General features: G+C 55.1%; 1 protein-coding gene across 1 annotated transcript in view; it reads right to left on the minus strand.

Annotated features, from left to right (window-relative positions):
* Positions 1-5331: 5331 nt before the first annotated feature.
* Positions 5332-18178, minus strand: part of RAB11FIP3 (RAB11 family interacting protein 3 (class II)) — an 85795-nt gene continuing 72948 nt past the window's right edge. Inside the window, exons 11-18 of the mRNA XM_010002825.1 lie at positions 16359-16452; positions 13830-13933; positions 12055-12195; positions 10826-10907; positions 8516-8653; positions 7549-7704; positions 7006-7146; positions 5332-5547 (exon numbers count right to left, since the gene is read on the minus strand). Coding sequence (XP_010001127.1) covers positions 5434-5547; positions 7006-7146; positions 7549-7704; positions 8516-8653; positions 10826-10907; positions 12055-12195; positions 13830-13933; positions 16359-16452 — 970 coding nt within the window. The 3' untranslated portion in view covers positions 5332-5433. The remainder of the gene's footprint in view (positions 5548-7005; positions 7147-7548; positions 7705-8515; positions 8654-10825; positions 10908-12054; positions 12196-13829; positions 13934-16358; positions 16453-18178) is intronic.

Below are 18178 nucleotides of genomic sequence, written 5' to 3' on the forward strand. Positions count from 1 at the left end.
TTCAACACTGCCAGGGATGGGGCAGCACAGCAGAGCACCCTGTGCCCACCCTGGGGGGTGAGCACTGGGCACTGTGCTCCTGCCAGCAAGGCCAGGAGCAGCAGGGAGGCACTGGGACCCCCCCAGGTGGGGTGGCCAGCACCCCCAGGCCCCACAACCAGGCTCCAACCCATTCCTGGTGCCTGTGCTGGTTTCCCTTGTCCTACATCCCGAGCCCTCCAGCATCAGGCAGGGCGTGTTTGGAGCAGCATTCCAGCAGCAGCTCAGCTTCCTCCTGGAGTTCTGGAGCTCCACAGAGCTCTAACCCTATTGGAAATCTATTTCTTTGAATGATTTGTTTTTAAAAACCATCATCAATCCTAACTCAGAGCTCTCCCCACTGTGGTGCCAAGCCCCAGCCGTGCTGTGGTGGAGCAGCTCTGGAGGACACAGAGACCTTCAAAGCTTCAGGGCTTTTCTGGAGCAGCTTAGAAGAGGCTGGAGAGGTTTCAAGACATGTAGAGACCTTTACAGAGGACACAGAGAAGAGCTTCAGCCTTTCTGTGCAGCCACAGAGACTTTTGGGGTGGGTTTCAGAGCAGCTTTGGAGCTGTTTCAGGGTTGCTTACACTTCCTTGGTGGGGTTTGGAGGGGATTTTGGGCGGTTTCCAACTGCTGGGAGAAGTTTAGAGGCGTGAGAGGTACCTTAGAAAGGTCTGGAGGAGTTTCAGGGGCCTTTTGGAGGGTTTTGAGCACTTGAGGTGTTTCACAGCCACGCACAGGAGGCTTGGAGTGCTTCAGAGCTGCTCCAAGATCTTTTTTTACGCTCCAACTTGAGCTATTTCAAGGAGTTTCAGACGAGTTTGGAGGACCTGAAGAGCTACTTCGAGCTGCTCCAAGGAGTTTTAGCACCTTGGGGCTGATTTGAGGAGCCTGAGAGTTATTTGAGCAATTCAAGTGCTTCAGTGCTGCCTGAAAGTCCATCCTTCCAGACCTCCCAGCTGTTTGGAGCTGGTTTACAGCTCCTTGAAGAGACCCAGGACCACCCCAGTACCCCCAGAGCCATTTACTTACCCCATTTCTAGAGCAGCTTCGTCCTGTGGGAGGTGGAACTTTTCAGGAGGAATTCTTAAAGAACTTTTAATAAGTGTTCTGAGAAGTATCTGTGCACACCTAAGTTACTTAGAGGGGTTTAGGGGCCACCCTAGAGGGGTCTTAGAGATGCTCAGGGAGGTTTTAGAGGAGTGTGGAGCAGTTTGCAATAATCAGGGGTGTTGCAGGGAGCTCAGGGCTCAGTGTCAGAGACATTTCCCAGCACGCAGAGACACTCAGCTCTTTGCAGCAGCTCTGGGAACTCCAGGGCTGCTCAGAGTTCAGAGCATCAGGCTGGAACCACCCGGAGGAGCTGCAGGAGCTGAGAGGGTATTTTGCACGTTAGAGCCCTTTGGGGCAGCTTAAAGGGGCTGGGAGGAGGGGAAGGGAAGCTCAGAGGGGCGTGGAGCAGCTTAGCAGGGTGATTTAAGGCGTTGAAGGGATTTTTTGGGACCGTTGAGAGAGCAGCCAGAGGGGTTCAGCACCCTAGAGGGAAGGGAAAAGCTCCTTGTCCCCCCTGAGCAGGTCCCAGCTGGTGCTGAGCTACAGCCTGACCCAGAGAAGGGGGACACCCTGGGAGATGGGAACAAGGCCAGTTCCAAAGGTCCCTCAACCCACCTGAACCCCACCAAGGGTGAAACCTACCACCTTGCACCCACCAACCAGGAGGTTTTTGGCTCCCTCAGCCCCTCAGGACCAGCTCCAGCCTCCCCCAACCCCAAATCAGGGAATTCCAAGGGGCAGGGGCACTTCTACTCCCACCCACCCCCAGCCCTTGGGATGCCCCAACCCTCAGAACCTCCCCAGCAGAAAGAACATCTCCAAGGCAGGAAGAGTAACAGCTTTTAATCTGACAAGAATTGATACATCATTTAAGACAATACCAGTTTTGCCTCTTTTTTTTTTTTTAGGGAGGGGGGAGAAACTTCCTTCACATACCAGTGGGGAAAAGAGGAGCATTTTGTGTGGGGAGGGAGAGAAACTACAGGTTTTCTTTCTTTTCTTTTTTTTAACCTTTTTCTCTTTTTCCATCAGGATTTTAAAGCATGGTGAATGTGCAAGTCAGTGCTTTGTTTGCTTCATATTCCCCCCCCCCCAAGTGCTTATTTACAGTTACAGTACCTTTTTGTGAGCAACAGGAAAAAAAAAAAAAGACAATTATTTGAACTGAGGATCCAGGATCCCAAGTCAAAAAAAGGCAGATCTTCAATATTTATATCTTTATACATATATATATATATGCTTTTGTGTATACACAGATAACATTTCTCTCTTCTTTTAAAGTATTAAAAAAATGATCAACCTTCAGTCTATAAAAATACCTACTCTACAAGATAGAAAAATTTGTTTTCCCCTCTCCCAGTTTACACTGATTTACACCCAAAGCTTCTCTGGAAATGTACATGACGTGGCTTCTTCCCGTGGGCCCAGGGTAGGGAGGGGAGTGATGCTGGGAAGGGTCCCCTCCCCTCACCCAAAGGTTTTAGGGCTCATCCCCCCCCCCAAAAAAAAAACCAACCCCTCTGCATCTCACCCAAGCTGAACCCCACCAAGGGTGAAACCTACCACCTTGCACCCACCAACCAGGAGGTTTTTGGCTCCCTCAGCCCCTCAGGACCAGCTCCAGCCTCCCCCAACCCCAAATCAGGGAATTCCAAGGGGCAGGGGCACTTCTACTCCCACCCACCCCCAGCCCTTGGGATGCCCCAACCCTCAGAACCTCCCCAGCAGAAAGAACATCTCCAAGGCAGGAAGAGTAACAGCTTTTAATCTGACAAGAATTGATACATCATTTAAGACAATACCAGTTTTGCCTCTTTTTTTTTTTTTAGGGAGGGGGGAGAAACTTCCTTCACATACCAGTGGGGAAAAGAGGAGCTTTTTTGGGGGGAGGGAGAGAAACTACAGGTTTTCTTTCTTTTCTTTTTTTTAACCTTTTTCTCTTTTTCCATCAGGATTTTAAAGCATGGTGAATGTGCAAGTCAGTGCTTTGTTTGCTTCATATTCCCCCCCCCCCAAGTGCTTATTTACAGTTACAGTACCTTTTTGTGAGCAACAGGAAAAAAAAAAAAAGACAATTATTTGAACTGAGGATCCAGGATCCCAAGTCAAAAAAAGGCAGATCTTCAATATTTATATCTTTATACATATATATATATATATGCTTTTGTGTATACACAGATAACATTTCTCTCTTCTTTTAAAGTATTAAAAAAATGATCAACCTTCAGTCTATAAAAATACCTACTCTACAAGATAGAAAAATTTGTTTTCCCCTCTCCCAGTTTACACTGATTTACACCCAAAGCTTCTCTGGAAATGTACATGACGTGGCTTCTTCCCGTGGGCCCAGGGTAGGGAGGGGAGTGATGCTGGGAAGGGTCCCCTCCCCTCACCCAAAGGTTTTAGGGCTCATCCCCCCCCCCAAAAAAAAAACCAACCCCTCTGCATCTCACCCAAGGCCATGGGAAGGGTTGAGTTCAGAGAGGAGGGTTGTGGTGGTTCCAGCAGCTCTGGGGCTGGGCTGGTTTCCCCCCCCCAGGACCAGCAGTGCAGGGAGCTGAGAGCCACTTGGGGATCCCCCCCAGCCACTTGGGGACCCCTCCAGCCACTTGGGGACACCTCCAGCCACTTGGGGACCCCTCCAGCCACTTGAGGCCCCCCTCCAGCCACTTGGGGAACCTCCAGCCACTTGGGAAACCCCCCTGGTCACTTGGGGACCCCTCCCAGCCACTTGGGGAACTTCCCAGCCATTTGGGGACCCTCCCAGCCACTTGGGGACCCCCCAAACAACTAGGGACCCCCCTCAGGGACTAAGGCTGGGGCAGCTGCCACCTCCAGGGGGGACAAAGTGCCCTGCTGCGTGGGAAGAGGGATGTGCCAGCCCCATGGGGAGGAGCAGGAGCTCCCAGCCCCCCCAGCAGCTCAGGGATCCTTGTGGGTTCTGCTTTCAGGCCACTCCGGCCTTTCCAAAACCTGACGAGCAGGAAAAGAAAAGCAAGGGCTTTTTGTTGTTGCTGTTTTGGGAGCCGAGGTGCCGGGGGAAGCCGGATCCCTTCGGGAATCATCTGGTTGGCTCCTCCCGGGAGCTGGAGAGGAGGAGCAGGAGGGTTAACCCGGGGCTGCTCAGATGCCAGAAGCTGCCCGATGTAAACATGGCTTTTGTTTCCCGGGAAGCTGCTCTTGGATGATGCTCTGGGCTCTTCTCTGGCTGCTGCTGAGAGGTGGGAACAGCAGCCCTGGCCCAGGGAAACGGCAGGGAAAGGCAGCAGGAGCAGGTTCTCCCTCCAGGAATGTCACCCTGCTCCAGGTGGGAAGGGCACAGGTCACTATTCCCAGGCCAGGGGACAATGTGGAGAACTCAGCCCTCTCAACCACATCTCCCTGGACATCCTGGGCAAGCCAAGCCAGGCTGGAGAGATGCAGCAGGCTGGAGAGAGGCAGGAACAGCCTCCAGTGCAGGGGGAAGAGGAGCAGCCTTGGCCCTGGCTGGCCAGACAGACAGACAGACATCACCCACGTGCCTGCAGCTGGGGACAGGGGGACCAATCCTCCCAGAGCCAGTCTGGCTGGCCAGGCACCCAGAGCAGGGCAGGGAGGAGGGCAGCAGGGCCATGAACACCAAGGAGAGCCAGGGAAGGAGCCAAAATAAATAAGGAGGCAGGTGACAAAGTGCTCTTACAGCCTGTCCCCAAGCTGGACACTCCCATGCCCCTTTCCTGCCACCAGGGAGTGAGGAGCCAGCCAGGCCTCTGCTCCCAACCCCTTCCCCAGCAGAAGTGGCAGGGCCAGTGTGTGCCAGCTCAACGAGGACATTGCCATGAAGTTCATTAAAACCAAACCCAAACCTCTGCAAGTCTGGGACACGTTTCCCTCTTACCCCAGTGAGTGAGTGTGTCAGGGACACTTTGGCAAAGCAGATACTTGGGCTGGGGAGGGAAAAGGTCAGTGCTGCTGCTTCCTTTTCCATCCCATTATCCTGCAGTTCAGAGGAATCTGGGAGTGCCCTGGCAGAGAGTTCCCTCTCCTGGCAGCGCTCACGGTGCCCAGCTCCTGTGGGGAGGCTGCAGGGTGGGACAGGGCTGTGGGGACAGTTCCCAGCTTCACGGGTAGCTTCCTCCAGCTGTCCTGTGTTCCTTCTCCAGGTTCCCTTTCCCCCCTCCAAAAGCAGGAGGGTTCCAAAACAACAGAGTCAGCCACCAAAGCCTGGCTGCTGGGTTTGCTGTTTCCCTGCTCTGCTGGCAGCTCCCCCATCCACCCGATGCCTCCTTGTGCCTTCATCAAGAGCAAAGACGTTGGGAGTCCCTCTTCATCCTCTCAGAGCACCAAATCCACGGCCATCAGTGAGTGCAAGGCCACCCTTTACTTCACCTCCAGGATGGAGGGGTTGGTCTCCATGATGGCCACGATGATCCTGTCGATGTAATCCTGCAGGCGGAAGTTGATCTCCTCCTGCTTCTGGATTGCTTCCATCAGCTGCACGGGGGGGAGGGAGAGAGGGATTCAGTGGCCCCAGGGACCCCCACGGGGCTTCCTCACTGGGTATGAAGCATAGAATCCTCCAGGGTGGAAGGGACCTTCAAGATCATCCAGCTCCAACCCCCCCCCCGCCACGAGCAGGGAACCACTAGAGGAGGTTGCACAAAAACTCACCCAACCTGGCCTGAAAAACCTCCAGGGATGGGGCATCAATAACCTTCCTGGGCAACCTGGGCCAGGCTCTCACCACCCTCACACCAAAGAATTTCCTCCTCATGTCCAACCTCAATCTCCCCTCTGCCAGTTTTCATCCATCCCCCCTTGTCCTCTCCCTCCCTGCCCTTGTCCCAAGTCCCTCCCCAGCTTTCCTGGAGCCCCTTCAGGCCCTGGAAGGTGCTCTAAGGTCTCCCTGGAGCCTTCTCTTCTCCAGGATGAATATCCCAACTCTCCCAGCCTGGCTCCAGAGCAGAGCTGCTCCAGCCCTTGGATCATCTCTGTGGCCTCCTCTGGACTCTCTCCAACAGCTCCATGTCCTTCTTGTGCTGAGGGCACCACAACTGCAGGCAGTGCAGTTTCCTCCCTGAAAGGCTTGTCAGGCCCTGGCCCAGGCTGCCCAGGGAGGGGGTTCAATCCCCATCCCTGGAGGGGTTCCCAAGCCCTGTATATGTGGTGCTGAGGGACATGGGGCAGCACTGGGCTGGGTAAAATTACACTAATGGTTGGACTTGATGATCTTCAGGGTCTTTTCCAACCAAAACAATTCTGTGACTCTCGTGGCTCTGTGCACCCCCTGAGCTTTCCCTGCTTCCTCACCCTGGCCTGGGATGTTCCTGGCCAGGAAAAATGCCCTCAGCTGCTGGCTCTGCCCACTGCTCTCCTCAAACTCTCAGCCAGGTGGGAGCCTGGAGAAAACCTGGAGCATCACACCTCCCTTCAGCCTCTGAACACCCAGGTGTGTTTCCCCACTTCTTGGGGGCTGCAAGATTGAATCCTGGTGCTCACGTGGGCTTGGACACCAGCACCCAGGGTACAGCCATGGGGCAGGGAGTGCCAGGATCTCCAGAGAAGATATCCCAGCTCCAGGGGGTTTAAGAGAGCTACAGACAGACAGACATAGTGGCTGGTCTGTCCCAGGAAGAGGAAGGTTGTCCCAGGGCAGGCCAATGGAGCTGCTGGTATCAGCAAACTGGAAGGGAGCAGCTTCCCCTCTCCCTGGGAAGGGGGGTTGGCAGGCAGGGCACAGGCTGCAGGCTCCTCACATGCTTGTGTGGGCATTTCTTTGCTCCCAAAGGCTTTTGAGTGAATGTGGGGAGGGAGGTGTCCCACAGCCAGGGCCAGGACAGCTCCTGCCAAGCCTGGGGTGGCTGGGGCACCTCCTCTCAGCCAGCTGGGCAGGAGGAGAGGAGATGCAATAGCCAGCCCAGGACTGAGGGAGCAGCACCCTGAGGCACGTACCTCGTCTCTGGAGACTGAGCTGATCTCTGCTGCCAGGGATTCAGAGAAGGAGGCTGAGAAGAGGTTCTTGGCTCCCTGGATGCTCAAGTTAATGATCTGCCCGTTGAGTTCATCGTTCTGCTCCTTCAGGCTCCTGTTGTCCTGTTCACAAGGGACCAACATCAGAGGCTGCTGAAGCAAGTGGGGCCCTCAGTGCAGATCCCACTGGGGAAGGGGCTTTCGTCCTCACCAGCAGCTCAGGGTCTCCTGGCTCAGTCCTGGCAGAGCCTGGAGAACCTCTGGAAACATGCAAAGTGCTGGGGAGATTCCAGGGACACAGCAGAGAGGGGCTCTTGTGCACCAGCTGCCCTTCAGAGAAAGGACCCAACCTCTCCTGTCCCAGAGACCAAACATTCACCAGGGAGCTGGAGCCAGAGTTGGCTTCTTTGGGGGGGAAGGGGGAGCCCCAAACCCTGCTGACCACTCCTGGGGGTCAGGAAACCAACATCCCCTTTTGGAAAGCAAGCAGCTGAGATGCCTCCCACCCTGCCCAGCCTCCTGTACCTGCTTGAGCTGCTTGATCTCCTGCTCCAGCTCTGTCTCCCGTGTCCTGCTGTTGTACTGCAGCAGCCCCAGGCTGCTGCTCCTGCCCCTCCTCTGCTCAGCTTCCAGTTTGAAGAGCTGCAGGTGCTCCAGCTGCTTCCTGAGGTCCTCAATGAGCTGCAGCACAAGGGAAGGGGACAAGTGGGTGCCACGGGTCTGCCAGCTCACCTGGGCTGTCCCCAGCTGGGAGCAGCCCCACCAACCCCAGGATGAACAGATCCTTTCTGGGGCTGCACGTGGCTTCTCCTTCCTCCCCCTGCACCTCTAGAGAGGGGGGAACTACTTCAAACCATGAGAGCAGCCCTGGAAGGGTCTTGTTGGAGGTGCTGGTTGGGGTCTGCAGCAGCAGACAGACTCCCCTGGGCAAGGTGGGCAACTCCCTCCTGCCTCACTGCTGTGTATCTCACCTGAGGGGCCCCAGCATCACCAGAATGGCAGTAATTCCCACTTGGAGGCCCAAAGCTCCTTCCCAACCACAGCAGCAAGTCCTGCTGGAGCCTCCAGCTGGAATCACCAACCACACAGACCTGGAAGGGGCTGGAGGGGGGTTGGATTTCTGCCCCCAAGCACCCAGGAGCTGGCAGCTCTCTCCCCAGCAGCCTCACAGCCCTGTCCTCCTGCCTGCTGGCTCCACGTGCCATTGTCACCACCCTCCTGCCCCTGCTCCCAGGATGCAGAGGAGAACCAGGCCCTGCAGGAGGAGCCCAGAGTGGCCCAGCCCTGGGGGTTGCAAGGGCACTTGGCTGAACTTCAAGGCAGGCAAAAGCACCAGATGAGGCAGCTCTGCTGCCTCACTCTGCCCGGGTGGGACCAAACACTCCAGTCACACCTATTTTTGAGGTGGCCACCAAGGCCAGTTCCCCCCACTGAGCCCCCAGTTGGGGGGCTGTCAGGGCAGGGCTGGGGTAGGAACCCCCACTCCACTGACCTCCTGGGTCGACTCCTTCTCCTTCTGAAATTGGTGCCTCTCCTGACTCAGCTTGTCCCCCATCTTCCTCTTTTTCTCCTGCTCATCTGTGAGTTGCACAGTGAGGTCTTCAATCTCATCCAGCAGCTTCTGCTTCTCCTGTCATGACAAGAGAGGCAACAGTCCCAGGGCCCTCCCTGTGGCGTGTGCTGGGCACACCAGGAAGGCTCTTCCCACCCATGGATCCAGCTGCTCTGCCTGCTGGAGCTTCATCTCCAGGGCTTTGGCAGCACCAAGAAGAATCACACACCAAAAAAAAAGCACCACTGAGAGAGGAAGGGGAGAGGTGACTCAAGAAGGAAGGCACAAGGGGAAATATCTACCCTTGTGCTGGCACGGGACATGGCTTGGGCAGGGCTGGGGCCAGCACAGGGGATACAAGGGGAGACATGAAATCATAGAGTCATGGGATGGTTTGGGTTGGGAAGGACCTTACAGATCACCTAGATTCAATCCTGGTTGGATCATAGAATCATAGATTCATTAAGGTTGGAAGGGACCTTAAAGATCATCCAGTTCCAACCCCCTGCCATGAGCAGGGAACCACCAGCCCAGGCTGCACAAAACCTCAACCAACCTGGTCTTACAAACCTCCAGGGATGGAGCATCAACAACCCCCCTGGGCAACCCATCCCAGGTCCTTAGATCCTCAGAAAAGCCAGGAATCCAAGATCTTAAGCCACTTCAGTGGGGATGTTCTCTCTTGTTTCAGATGTGAAACCATTTCATTGAGGACTGACCCAAGAAGGACCATGCCCAGTTCAAGCCCAGCTCTCCTGCTCTGTCCCCATCCCACCCCTCAAAGCCCTGACTGAATATTTGAACCATCAGGTCAAGCTTGTCATGGTGATGACAACAGCCCCGAGCAGGACACCTCCCTGCAGCTCCCAGCCTGGCTCTCCTCAGGAGGAAGGTTTGGGGCAGCCCATGCCACAAAGAGGTGAGGAGCAGCTCCAAGGGCCAGCTCTGGGTGCCCTGGTCCATGGAGCAGAGCACCAAAAGCACCACAACCAGCAGGAACCACCACACTGACAAGAAAATCCTGCCTTCAGAGGAGGGGCAGGACAGCAATCATCTGGAGAGCTTCTCTCCTCAGCAAGGAAGGGCAGCAGTTCTACTTCTCCCTCCTCCTTAATCCCTTTAACTGTGGGAGAAGAAGCAGGACTGCTCTGCAGAGAGATTGAAGGAGCAAAACCAACTTTGAGTGGCTGAACACAATCAGGCAGGAAATGTCTCCTCAGCCCCACAGAGGTTTCCCTGCCCCAACCTCAATGTAGGGTCTTGGTAGATGAAGACCATGGTGGCCAGGTTAGGGAGAGATGAAGGTTCCAAGGCTGTGAGCAGATGAAAGGCTTGAGGGCCTTCAGCTGCTCAGGGAGGACTGATTTAACTTCAATTTTCAACTTCCAGGGCTTGAGCAGAAACAAAATGCAGCCTTTAAACCACGGTGTCCCCAGGGAGGAGGATCTTGTCCATCCCACAGGAACTGAGGCACCTCAGCCAGCCTCTCACTCTGTTGGCCTTGAATCCTGAGCAGGACCAGGATCTGGGAGATCACACCCAAATCCCAGTGAGGGCCCATCTGCAGGGCAGGGGGGAGGAGATGAAGCACCTCAGCTCCTCTTCCTCCCTTGCAGCCAAGTGTCACCAGGGGTTGGGGACAAGCACGAGTCCCTTCCCAACCAGCTGGGGCTTCCTGGGGGCTGCAGAGACCTGGAGAGACTTCTCTGGGGGTTGTTAATCCCACCTCCCAAGCTGAACACTGGGAACCTGCATGGATAGTGGTACAGGACAGGTCTGCTCCTGGGCAGGGACTGGGGGGCAGAAGAACATGGTTTGGTGCTTACAGAAATAGACCTTAGAGCAGCTTCCAGTGCCTGAAGGGGCTCCAGGAAAGCTGGGGAGGGACTTGGGACAAGGGCAGGGAGGGAGAGGACAAGGGGGATGGATGAAAACTGGCAGAGGGGAGATTGAGGTTGGACATGAGGAGGAAATTCTTTGGTGTGAGGGTGGTGAGAGCCTGGCCCAGGTTGCCCAGGGAAGCTGTGGCTGCCCCATCCCTGGCAGTGTTGAAGGGCAGGTTGGATGGGGCTTGGAGCAACCTGGGCTGGTGGGAGGTGTCCCTGTCTGTGCAGGGGGGTGGGACTGGATGATCTTTAAGATCCCTTCCAACCCAAACCATCCCATGACTCTGTGATCTCATATGTAAACTTGCATTCCAGCTCCAGAGAACCCAGAAGCCCAGTCCCCCCCAGCACCCCTGGTCCTCACCTCCTCAAGTCTCTCAATGTTGGCTTTTAAACAAGGGACACAGGATCTCAGCTCACTGTTCTCATCATCCAGCTGCTGCAGCCTGCAAGAGGGGACAGACCTGTGAGGAACTCCCCCCCAAACATCCCAAGGGTAGATTTGGTTAAAATCTCACTAGGAACATTCACCCAGGAGCTGCTGAAGGCAACTCAGCACTGATCTACCTCCTCAGAGCAGAGACCTCCACTATTCCTATTCCCAGAGGAGAAACAGGAGCACCCACAGGACTTCTGATGAGCCCAGGGTTTCAAAAGCCCTTGGGCAAGGCTCAGCAAGCACCAGGCACCAAACATGGTCTGGGCAGAGCCAGACAGGGCTTCAGAGGGGGCTTCAGCTTTGCATTCTCCACTTAAGTAACACCCATGTGTCACAGTCACTGTCCTGCTCCAAGGCCACATGACCCTCCCCCCTCACTTTCAGCTTCAAGGGTGGAACAAGAGGGAAGAACATTCTGGAAAGCTGCAAGAACCAGGCTACCCAAAAACCTGTCAGATAAGTGAAACCTCTCCCCAAGGTGTCCTCCTTTGGAAGGCAGGATGGAGCACCTTGCCTGGGACACTGTCTGTTGGACAACTCTCCCTTCCCAGATATTTGCCTGTTGGATAGAATCCTCCTTCAGGACCTTTAAAGGATCCTAGAATCATTTGGGTTGGAAAAGACCTTCAAGATCATGTCCAAGCATGAACCTAACAGTGCCAAACCTCAGCACCATGAAGGTGGGAAACAGGTGAGCACCACAAGTGCTTCCATGGGTCATCCATGGGAACAACCACATGGAGAAGACATTCTGGAGTGTGAGGGTGGTGAGAGCCTGGCCCAGGTTGCCCAGGGAAGCTGTGGCTGCCCCATCCCTGGCAGTGTTGAAGGGCAGGTTGGATGGTGGGAGGTGTCCCTGGGCTGGTGGGAGGTGTCCCTGCCCATGGGAACAACCCACCCCACACACAGAGGGGGAACATGAACTAAATGCTTCAAGTAAAGAGTCTGAGACTTGATTTTGGAATGAGAGCAGGAGAAGGAGCCAAGCAGGCTCACAAGTAGGTTTGTAATGACTTTAGTCACATCTTCAACCAAGTTAAACTCCCTGCCTCCCACACCTGGGTGTCCCCAGAGGCTGCAGTCACAAAGCAGCAGCCTCTACATGTGTTCCAGAGTGTAGATGTGGGTCCAGACCTGCCCTGCCCCAGCCCCACCTGGCCTGCAGGTTCTCAATCTCAATGCTCTTCTCCCTCTCCATTTTGCTCAGCAGCTCCCTCTGCTTCTTGATCTCATCCAGGAGGGTCTGGTCAGCTCTCAGCTCCTGCTCCTTCAGCTGTTCCTCCAGAGCATTTGCCCTGCAGAGAGGAGAGAGGGAGGATTAACCCTTCCTGATGGCTCAGCCCCCAGCACACTGCCAGCCCAAGGGAGGGCTCAGGCTCTTTCCCAGCTTGTTTCCCACCCCACAGAGTAACTGGGGTGGGAAACTGGGAGAACAGAGCTGCTGGGAAGCACACACCAGCTTCTCAAGCAGCAGGTGTACACGGGCTTTGCTTTGTCCCAGCAGATGAAGTGGCAACACAACGTGGTCCATGTGTTCCCAGGGACACATGGACCAACTGGATGGGCAGATGACGTGACCCAGGTGGTACCTGCTGCTGCTGCTGCCTCTGCCCAGTTCTTTCAAGCCACCAGCAAACCCCTTTTTAAGGGGGAGGCAAAGGAGGGAGGGAGGGAATAATTGCTGGTCACAGTCCCAGCATCACCCAGAACAAGCTACTTATGGGAATCTCACAGAATCATCTAGGTTGGAAAAGACCTTTAAGATCATCAAACCCAACCATAAACCCAAGGGCTGTGGTTTCACTGCTGGTGGCCATGGCAAAGAGATCCCTCTGGAGCCACTTCCAGCCCTGTGGGCTCCCTCATGTTGCTGCCCAGAGAAAACATGACAACCCCAACCCTCCTCCTTTTCAACCTTCTCAGCAGAAGACAGAGGAGCTGCAGATCCACCTGTACCAGCACAACAGCACCTTCTAGGTGGGGCTTGGCTTGATTCAAGGCCAAGTGACACTTCTGGGCCAAGCTGCAGAAGTGAAAACATTTCCCTGGCTGCAAAGTTCATCAGGGCTTAGAGGAACCTTTGTTTGACTTGCTGGCTTCCCTGCTTGGTACTTAACAGTCTTACAGCCCCAGAGATAAACTCCTGCTGGGTTTATCTGCCCAGGGTAAATACCCTGCTGGAGGCAGCAGCCTGCCAGATTAGCAAAGGCAGTGATTACACCCAAGGGGATCCAAAGGGCTACACCCCAGGCAGGATCTGAGAGCAACAGCATCAAGGTTGCCCGTGGGGGGGACAGAGATGGGGAGCAGGGACCCTGCTGGACCTTCAGCTCAGCCCTAAGGGGTGAAATAAGGGCCAGAAAGAGTCAATACAGTGAGTATGATGTGTATGTCATGGATATCCCTCCTGAAAGGGAAGCTTTCCAAGAAACATGACCCCCCTGTGGGCCTCTGAGCTGACCCCTGGAGCTCCAGAGACCTTTCAGGGGGTGGAGAAGCACATCAATAAAAAGGTCTTGAAAAAAAACAACCCAACAGGTCCACAAAGCACTGTCATCTTGACATGCATCCAAGTGGAATGTTGCACAGGAGAAGAGTGGCCATTTGTCCCAGCTGAGCCACAAGCAACATTCCCTGTCCTCCTGGGAATTTCCCAAAGGGCCCAGCAAAGCAGGTGCAGGATGCCCAGACCCCAGAGGTGGCTCCTGGGCAGAGGGGCCAGCCTGGACCCCTGTGGGATTTCACCACAACCACCTCAAGCCAGGCAGGATCAGGTCGGTAAGGACCAAACCACGAAGCCTTCCTGCTGTTTTTCTCTCCAGCTCCCTCCTCTCCTGCTGCCTCCTTTCCCAGCACGGGCTGTGGGGGTTGGGGAGGCCCCAGCAATGCTGTGAAGCTGCATTTTGGCCCACGTTTTTGGCTCCCTTACCTGTGCACCAGCTGCAGGTTCTCCTGCTTGAGGCGGCTGTGCTGCTCCCCGTTGGCAGCCGTGTCCTTCTCCAGCTCTGTCACCCTCTTCTCCAGAAAGACCACCTGAAGTTGGGAGAAGGCAGGGTCAGACCCACCCCCCCCGTGCCCAAAAAAGTCACCCCAAAGGGGTGCAGCAACCACCCTGCTTCACCTGGGCGTTCCTCGGGTTGTTGCAGCCCATCCTAGCTGGTCACCCCATCCTGGAGTCCTGTGTCCTCCTCCCTGCCCAGCTGCTGGAGCCACCCCTGGGGATCTCTCCTGGTTGCCACTGGGCTCAGGCAGCTGAGCCTCCATTTAAAATATCCTTCAAAAACGTTCCCTCCTGCCTTTGTTCCACTGCTTTGGGTGTCTCCCCTGCACCAAGACAGGGACAAACACTCCCCTCTTTCCTTTCTTCACCCCCTCATGATAAAATCATAGAATCCCAGACTGGTTTGGGTTGGAAGGGACCTTAAAGACCATCCAGATCCAACCCCCTGCATGGGCAGGGACACCTCCCACCAGCCCAGGTTGCTCCAAGCCCCATCCAACCTGCTCTTCAACACTGCCAGGGATGGGGCAGCCACAGCTTCCCTGGGCAACCTGGGCCAGGCTCTCACCACCCTCACAGCAAAGAATTTCCTCCTCATGTCCAACCTCAATCTCCCTCTGCCAGTTTTAATCCATTCCCCCTTGTCCTCTCCCTCCCTGCCCTTATCCCAAGCCCCTTCCCAGCTTTCCTGGAGCCCCTTCAGGCCCTGGAAGGTGCTCTGAGGTCTCCCTGGAGCCTTCTCTTCTCCAGGCTGAACACCCCAACTTCACAACTTCCCAACACTTCCACAACTTCCCAAAGTCCTACATGGAGGTCTCAGAGGGATCCCAGCTGGATCACTGGAGCTCCAGCCCTGAGGTCTGGGAAGAACCACCTGCTGCCCAAAACAGGACTGAAAGATCCTGGCTTCACATAAAGTAGGAGAAAGGGCTGCCAGGTGGAAGGGGAGGATGAGAGGGAAGTGTTTTCTCCCTATACCTACACAGGGCTTATTTCAGCTGCATTTGCTTTTTCATTCACTTGCCCTAAATCCTGTAGGACTTTGAGGAGCCAGAGGGGCTGGGAGTGCCCCTCTCCTTCCCACCCAGGCAGCAGGGTGGGTGGGGAACTGCAGAAGGAGCCTTCATGGGCAGAAAAGTCCCATTTCTACCCATCCAAGAGCAAGCATGAGGGAGATCCAACGAGGAGCAGGTCTGCAAAACCTGCCCCATTGCTCTGGAGAGGAGGGCAAGAGACACCCAGGTGTTGGAAGAGAAGAAACGTGCAGAGACCTGAGGACTTGCCCAGCACACTCTGTTTCCTGAGCCTTCAGAATCATGTGGTTTATTCAGCTCTCAGACTTGGAAATCAAAGGTTGATTTTAAAATCCTTTCTTCAAGCTCTTCCCTGCCTTACAATCACAGCCAGGTGCAGCCACACACCTGTGTGTTTCTCTGCCACATGCAGCTGTGATTCCAGAATCCAACAGCCATTCCCAAGGAGCTTCAGGAGTTGCAGCAGATCCTTACCCAAGCCCCATCTCTCCCATCTTTACCCTCCCTGTTTTCTCCTAGCTCAAACAAACTGTTGCTCAAACAAAAGCTTTCTTGTGCTCCTGCCCTGCTCCTGTCTTGCCCTACAACCCTGCCCTCCTGCCAGCCCAGTAAAACCCAGCAGGACCAGCACAGGATCAGCTCAACACCCTCACGGCACGAGCAGCAGCAGCCAGAGGGTGCCCAGGAAAGGAAGTTCTTGTTTCACATCAGGCAACTTTGCTCATTTGAAAACATCTTAGGAGGAGAAGCAGAAGTGAAACTCCAGGCTGGGAACAGCTCCCCCCCCCTCCTGGCCAGCTGGAGGGAGGGCATCCAGGGCTGCAAGCAGGGCAGCACAGCCCAGCCCTGGGAGAAGACACCAGTGCCACCTCCTGACTCAACACAGGAGCTCTGCACCCTCAGAGCCCTCTCCTCTCCACCTGGGAAGCTCCATGTCTCCCACCCCACCAATCCCACTGGGACTGACCTGATGCTGCCTGGAGAAAACCCCTCTGCTCTCCCAGTGCAGCTCAAACTATGATCCTAAACTGGAGCAGGGGAGATGGAGATCAGACACTAGGAAGAAGTTCTTTGCTACGAGGGGGGTGAAGCACTGGAACAGGTTGCCCAGAGAGGTGGTGGAGACCACATCTATGGGGACCTTCAAGGTCAGGCTTGATGGGGCTCTGAGCAACCTGATCTAGTGCAAGAGGTCCCTGCTCACTGCAGGGGGGCTGGACTAGGTGGCCTTTAAAGGTCCCTTCCAACCCAACACGCTCTGGGATTCTCTGCAAGGATGAGCAGCCTGATCTAGGTTTGAAGCCAGCACTGCTTTGTCCTGGAGAAGAAAACCAGTCAGAGGAGCTTCACCCCAACTCCTGCCTGGGGTTCTGGGAGCAGTGGGAGCTGCCTAATGCTCCAGGAGAGCCAGCACTGCTCTTACCTTGTCAGTGATGTCCTCTTCTGAGCACTCCAGCGTGTCCCGGTACGACTCGTCCATCACCCCCACGGCCAGGGCACTGGTCTGGTGCAACTGCCTGTGACAGAGACAAACCACCCCAACCCACAGCAGGGCCAGCATCAGGGCCAGCATGGCAGGACGTGGCAGTCCCAGACCACAGCTGCTGCTGCAGGATGGCTCCTGTCCCCTTCCTCAGCTGCCACCTCCCGTTCCAAAGGGCTTGAATGACCCTCCTGGGGCTGCAGGATGTTCAGGGTCAGGTCCTCACCCCCACGACCTCCAAGAGACCCTGATGTTCAGGGTCTGGGCTAAGAGGGCTGAGCTGGAGGCTGCTCAGGCAGCCAGGGGAGCACAGCCCTGGCCACGAGCTGCTGGGACTTCATCCTGGGATCACTGGGCTTTTTGCTCTTTGGAATGGGAAGAGATAAGAGCTCAATCTCTTCACTTTCTCTCTTTCCAAACCCAAGGCCAGGTATTACCCAGCACAGGACAGAGTACTCCCCTCTAGGCACTGATAAAGCTAATAAGAAGGGAGGGCAGGGGGTGTAAGAGGAGAAAAAAAACCCCAGCAACAACCCTGAACCTGTTGCAAAACAGCCCAACCCAGCTCCCTGCAGCAGCCAGCACAGCCCAGAGCCAGCTGATCATTAGCAAGGCCCTGGGACATTGGTGGCCACAGCTCTGCAGGGATCTAAAGGCCACCCCCACCCCCCAGAGGGGCTGATCTGCACTGAAACCCTCATCTTCCCAAGGCACAAGGGAAGCACTGTGGCCAACAAGGGGAAGCTTGGTGCTATTCCAGCTCTGGGAACCTCAGATTCCAAAAAACCAACCCTCTGCTCTTTCCCAGTGCAGCTCAAACCACCAGCAGCCTGATCCACCTTTGAAGCCAGAGCTGCTTGGAGCTGGAGGTGGGTGAGAAAAACCCCACAGAGGTGTCTTTGAACCTCAGGTTTGGGTTGGTTTTTTTTTCCCATAGGAATTGGCAATGCAGGCTCTCCAATTCCCCCTGCTCCACAACCTGCTCCTGCAAACATTCATGCAGCACCACTGGCATTTACTGGAGAGGCCTCAGTGAGTTCCAGCCTCATTTTCCATCCTTACCCTGGGTATATATTTAGATTGTAAAGTCTGGGCCACATTGGTCATTTCAATCATGCCAAGCACAAGGGGCCTGAAGCAGCTGAGAGTCCTTGGCATGAGCAGAACCTGGGTAACAAAAATCAAGAGCCCAAAAGCCAACCCATTTCCTTCAAGCAAAGCTTTGGGTGTCAGTCCTGACAGGGTCTGGAGCAAAGGGCTGATCTCAAGGATCTGGCTCAACTCTGCAGCCACCCTGGGATCTGGCTCATTATCCTGAACTAAACACTACTCATCTTGAATGAACCAATATTTACTTAAGCCCTCCAGTTCCAATCTCAGACAAGCCAAGGGCTCAGTCCCCCAGCAGACAGGACATCTTCATTCCCCAAAACCCAACTCCAACCCTCCTTCCATTTGCTCTGTTCCACCTGGGACAGAAACTAACCCTGAAACAGGAAAGCTGGGGACAGGCTGCTCCTCTCAGCCTTCTTTCCTGCCAGTGTTTTTAACAAAGATCTAGAAAGTGAGATGACCAGGAGCAGGAAATGTAACATCAAGGACCTGTTTCCTTGCCAGGAGGGGAACTGGTGCCAGGAGAAACCTGCTGATTGCAGGAGAAGTGGAGAAGGGAAAGGGAGCACAGCAGGGAGGGAGGGGTGTGCAGAGTCAGTGCAGGGAGGGGACAGAGAGGCAGGGCATGGGGGGACCAGTATCACCCA

The sequence above is a fragment of the Chaetura pelagica genome, unplaced genomic scaffold (assembly GCF_000747805.2).
Source record: "Chaetura pelagica isolate M959 unplaced genomic scaffold, ChaPel_1.0 scaffold1201, whole genome shotgun sequence".
Lineage (NCBI taxonomy): Eukaryota > Metazoa > Chordata > Aves > Apodiformes > Apodidae > Chaetura > Chaetura pelagica.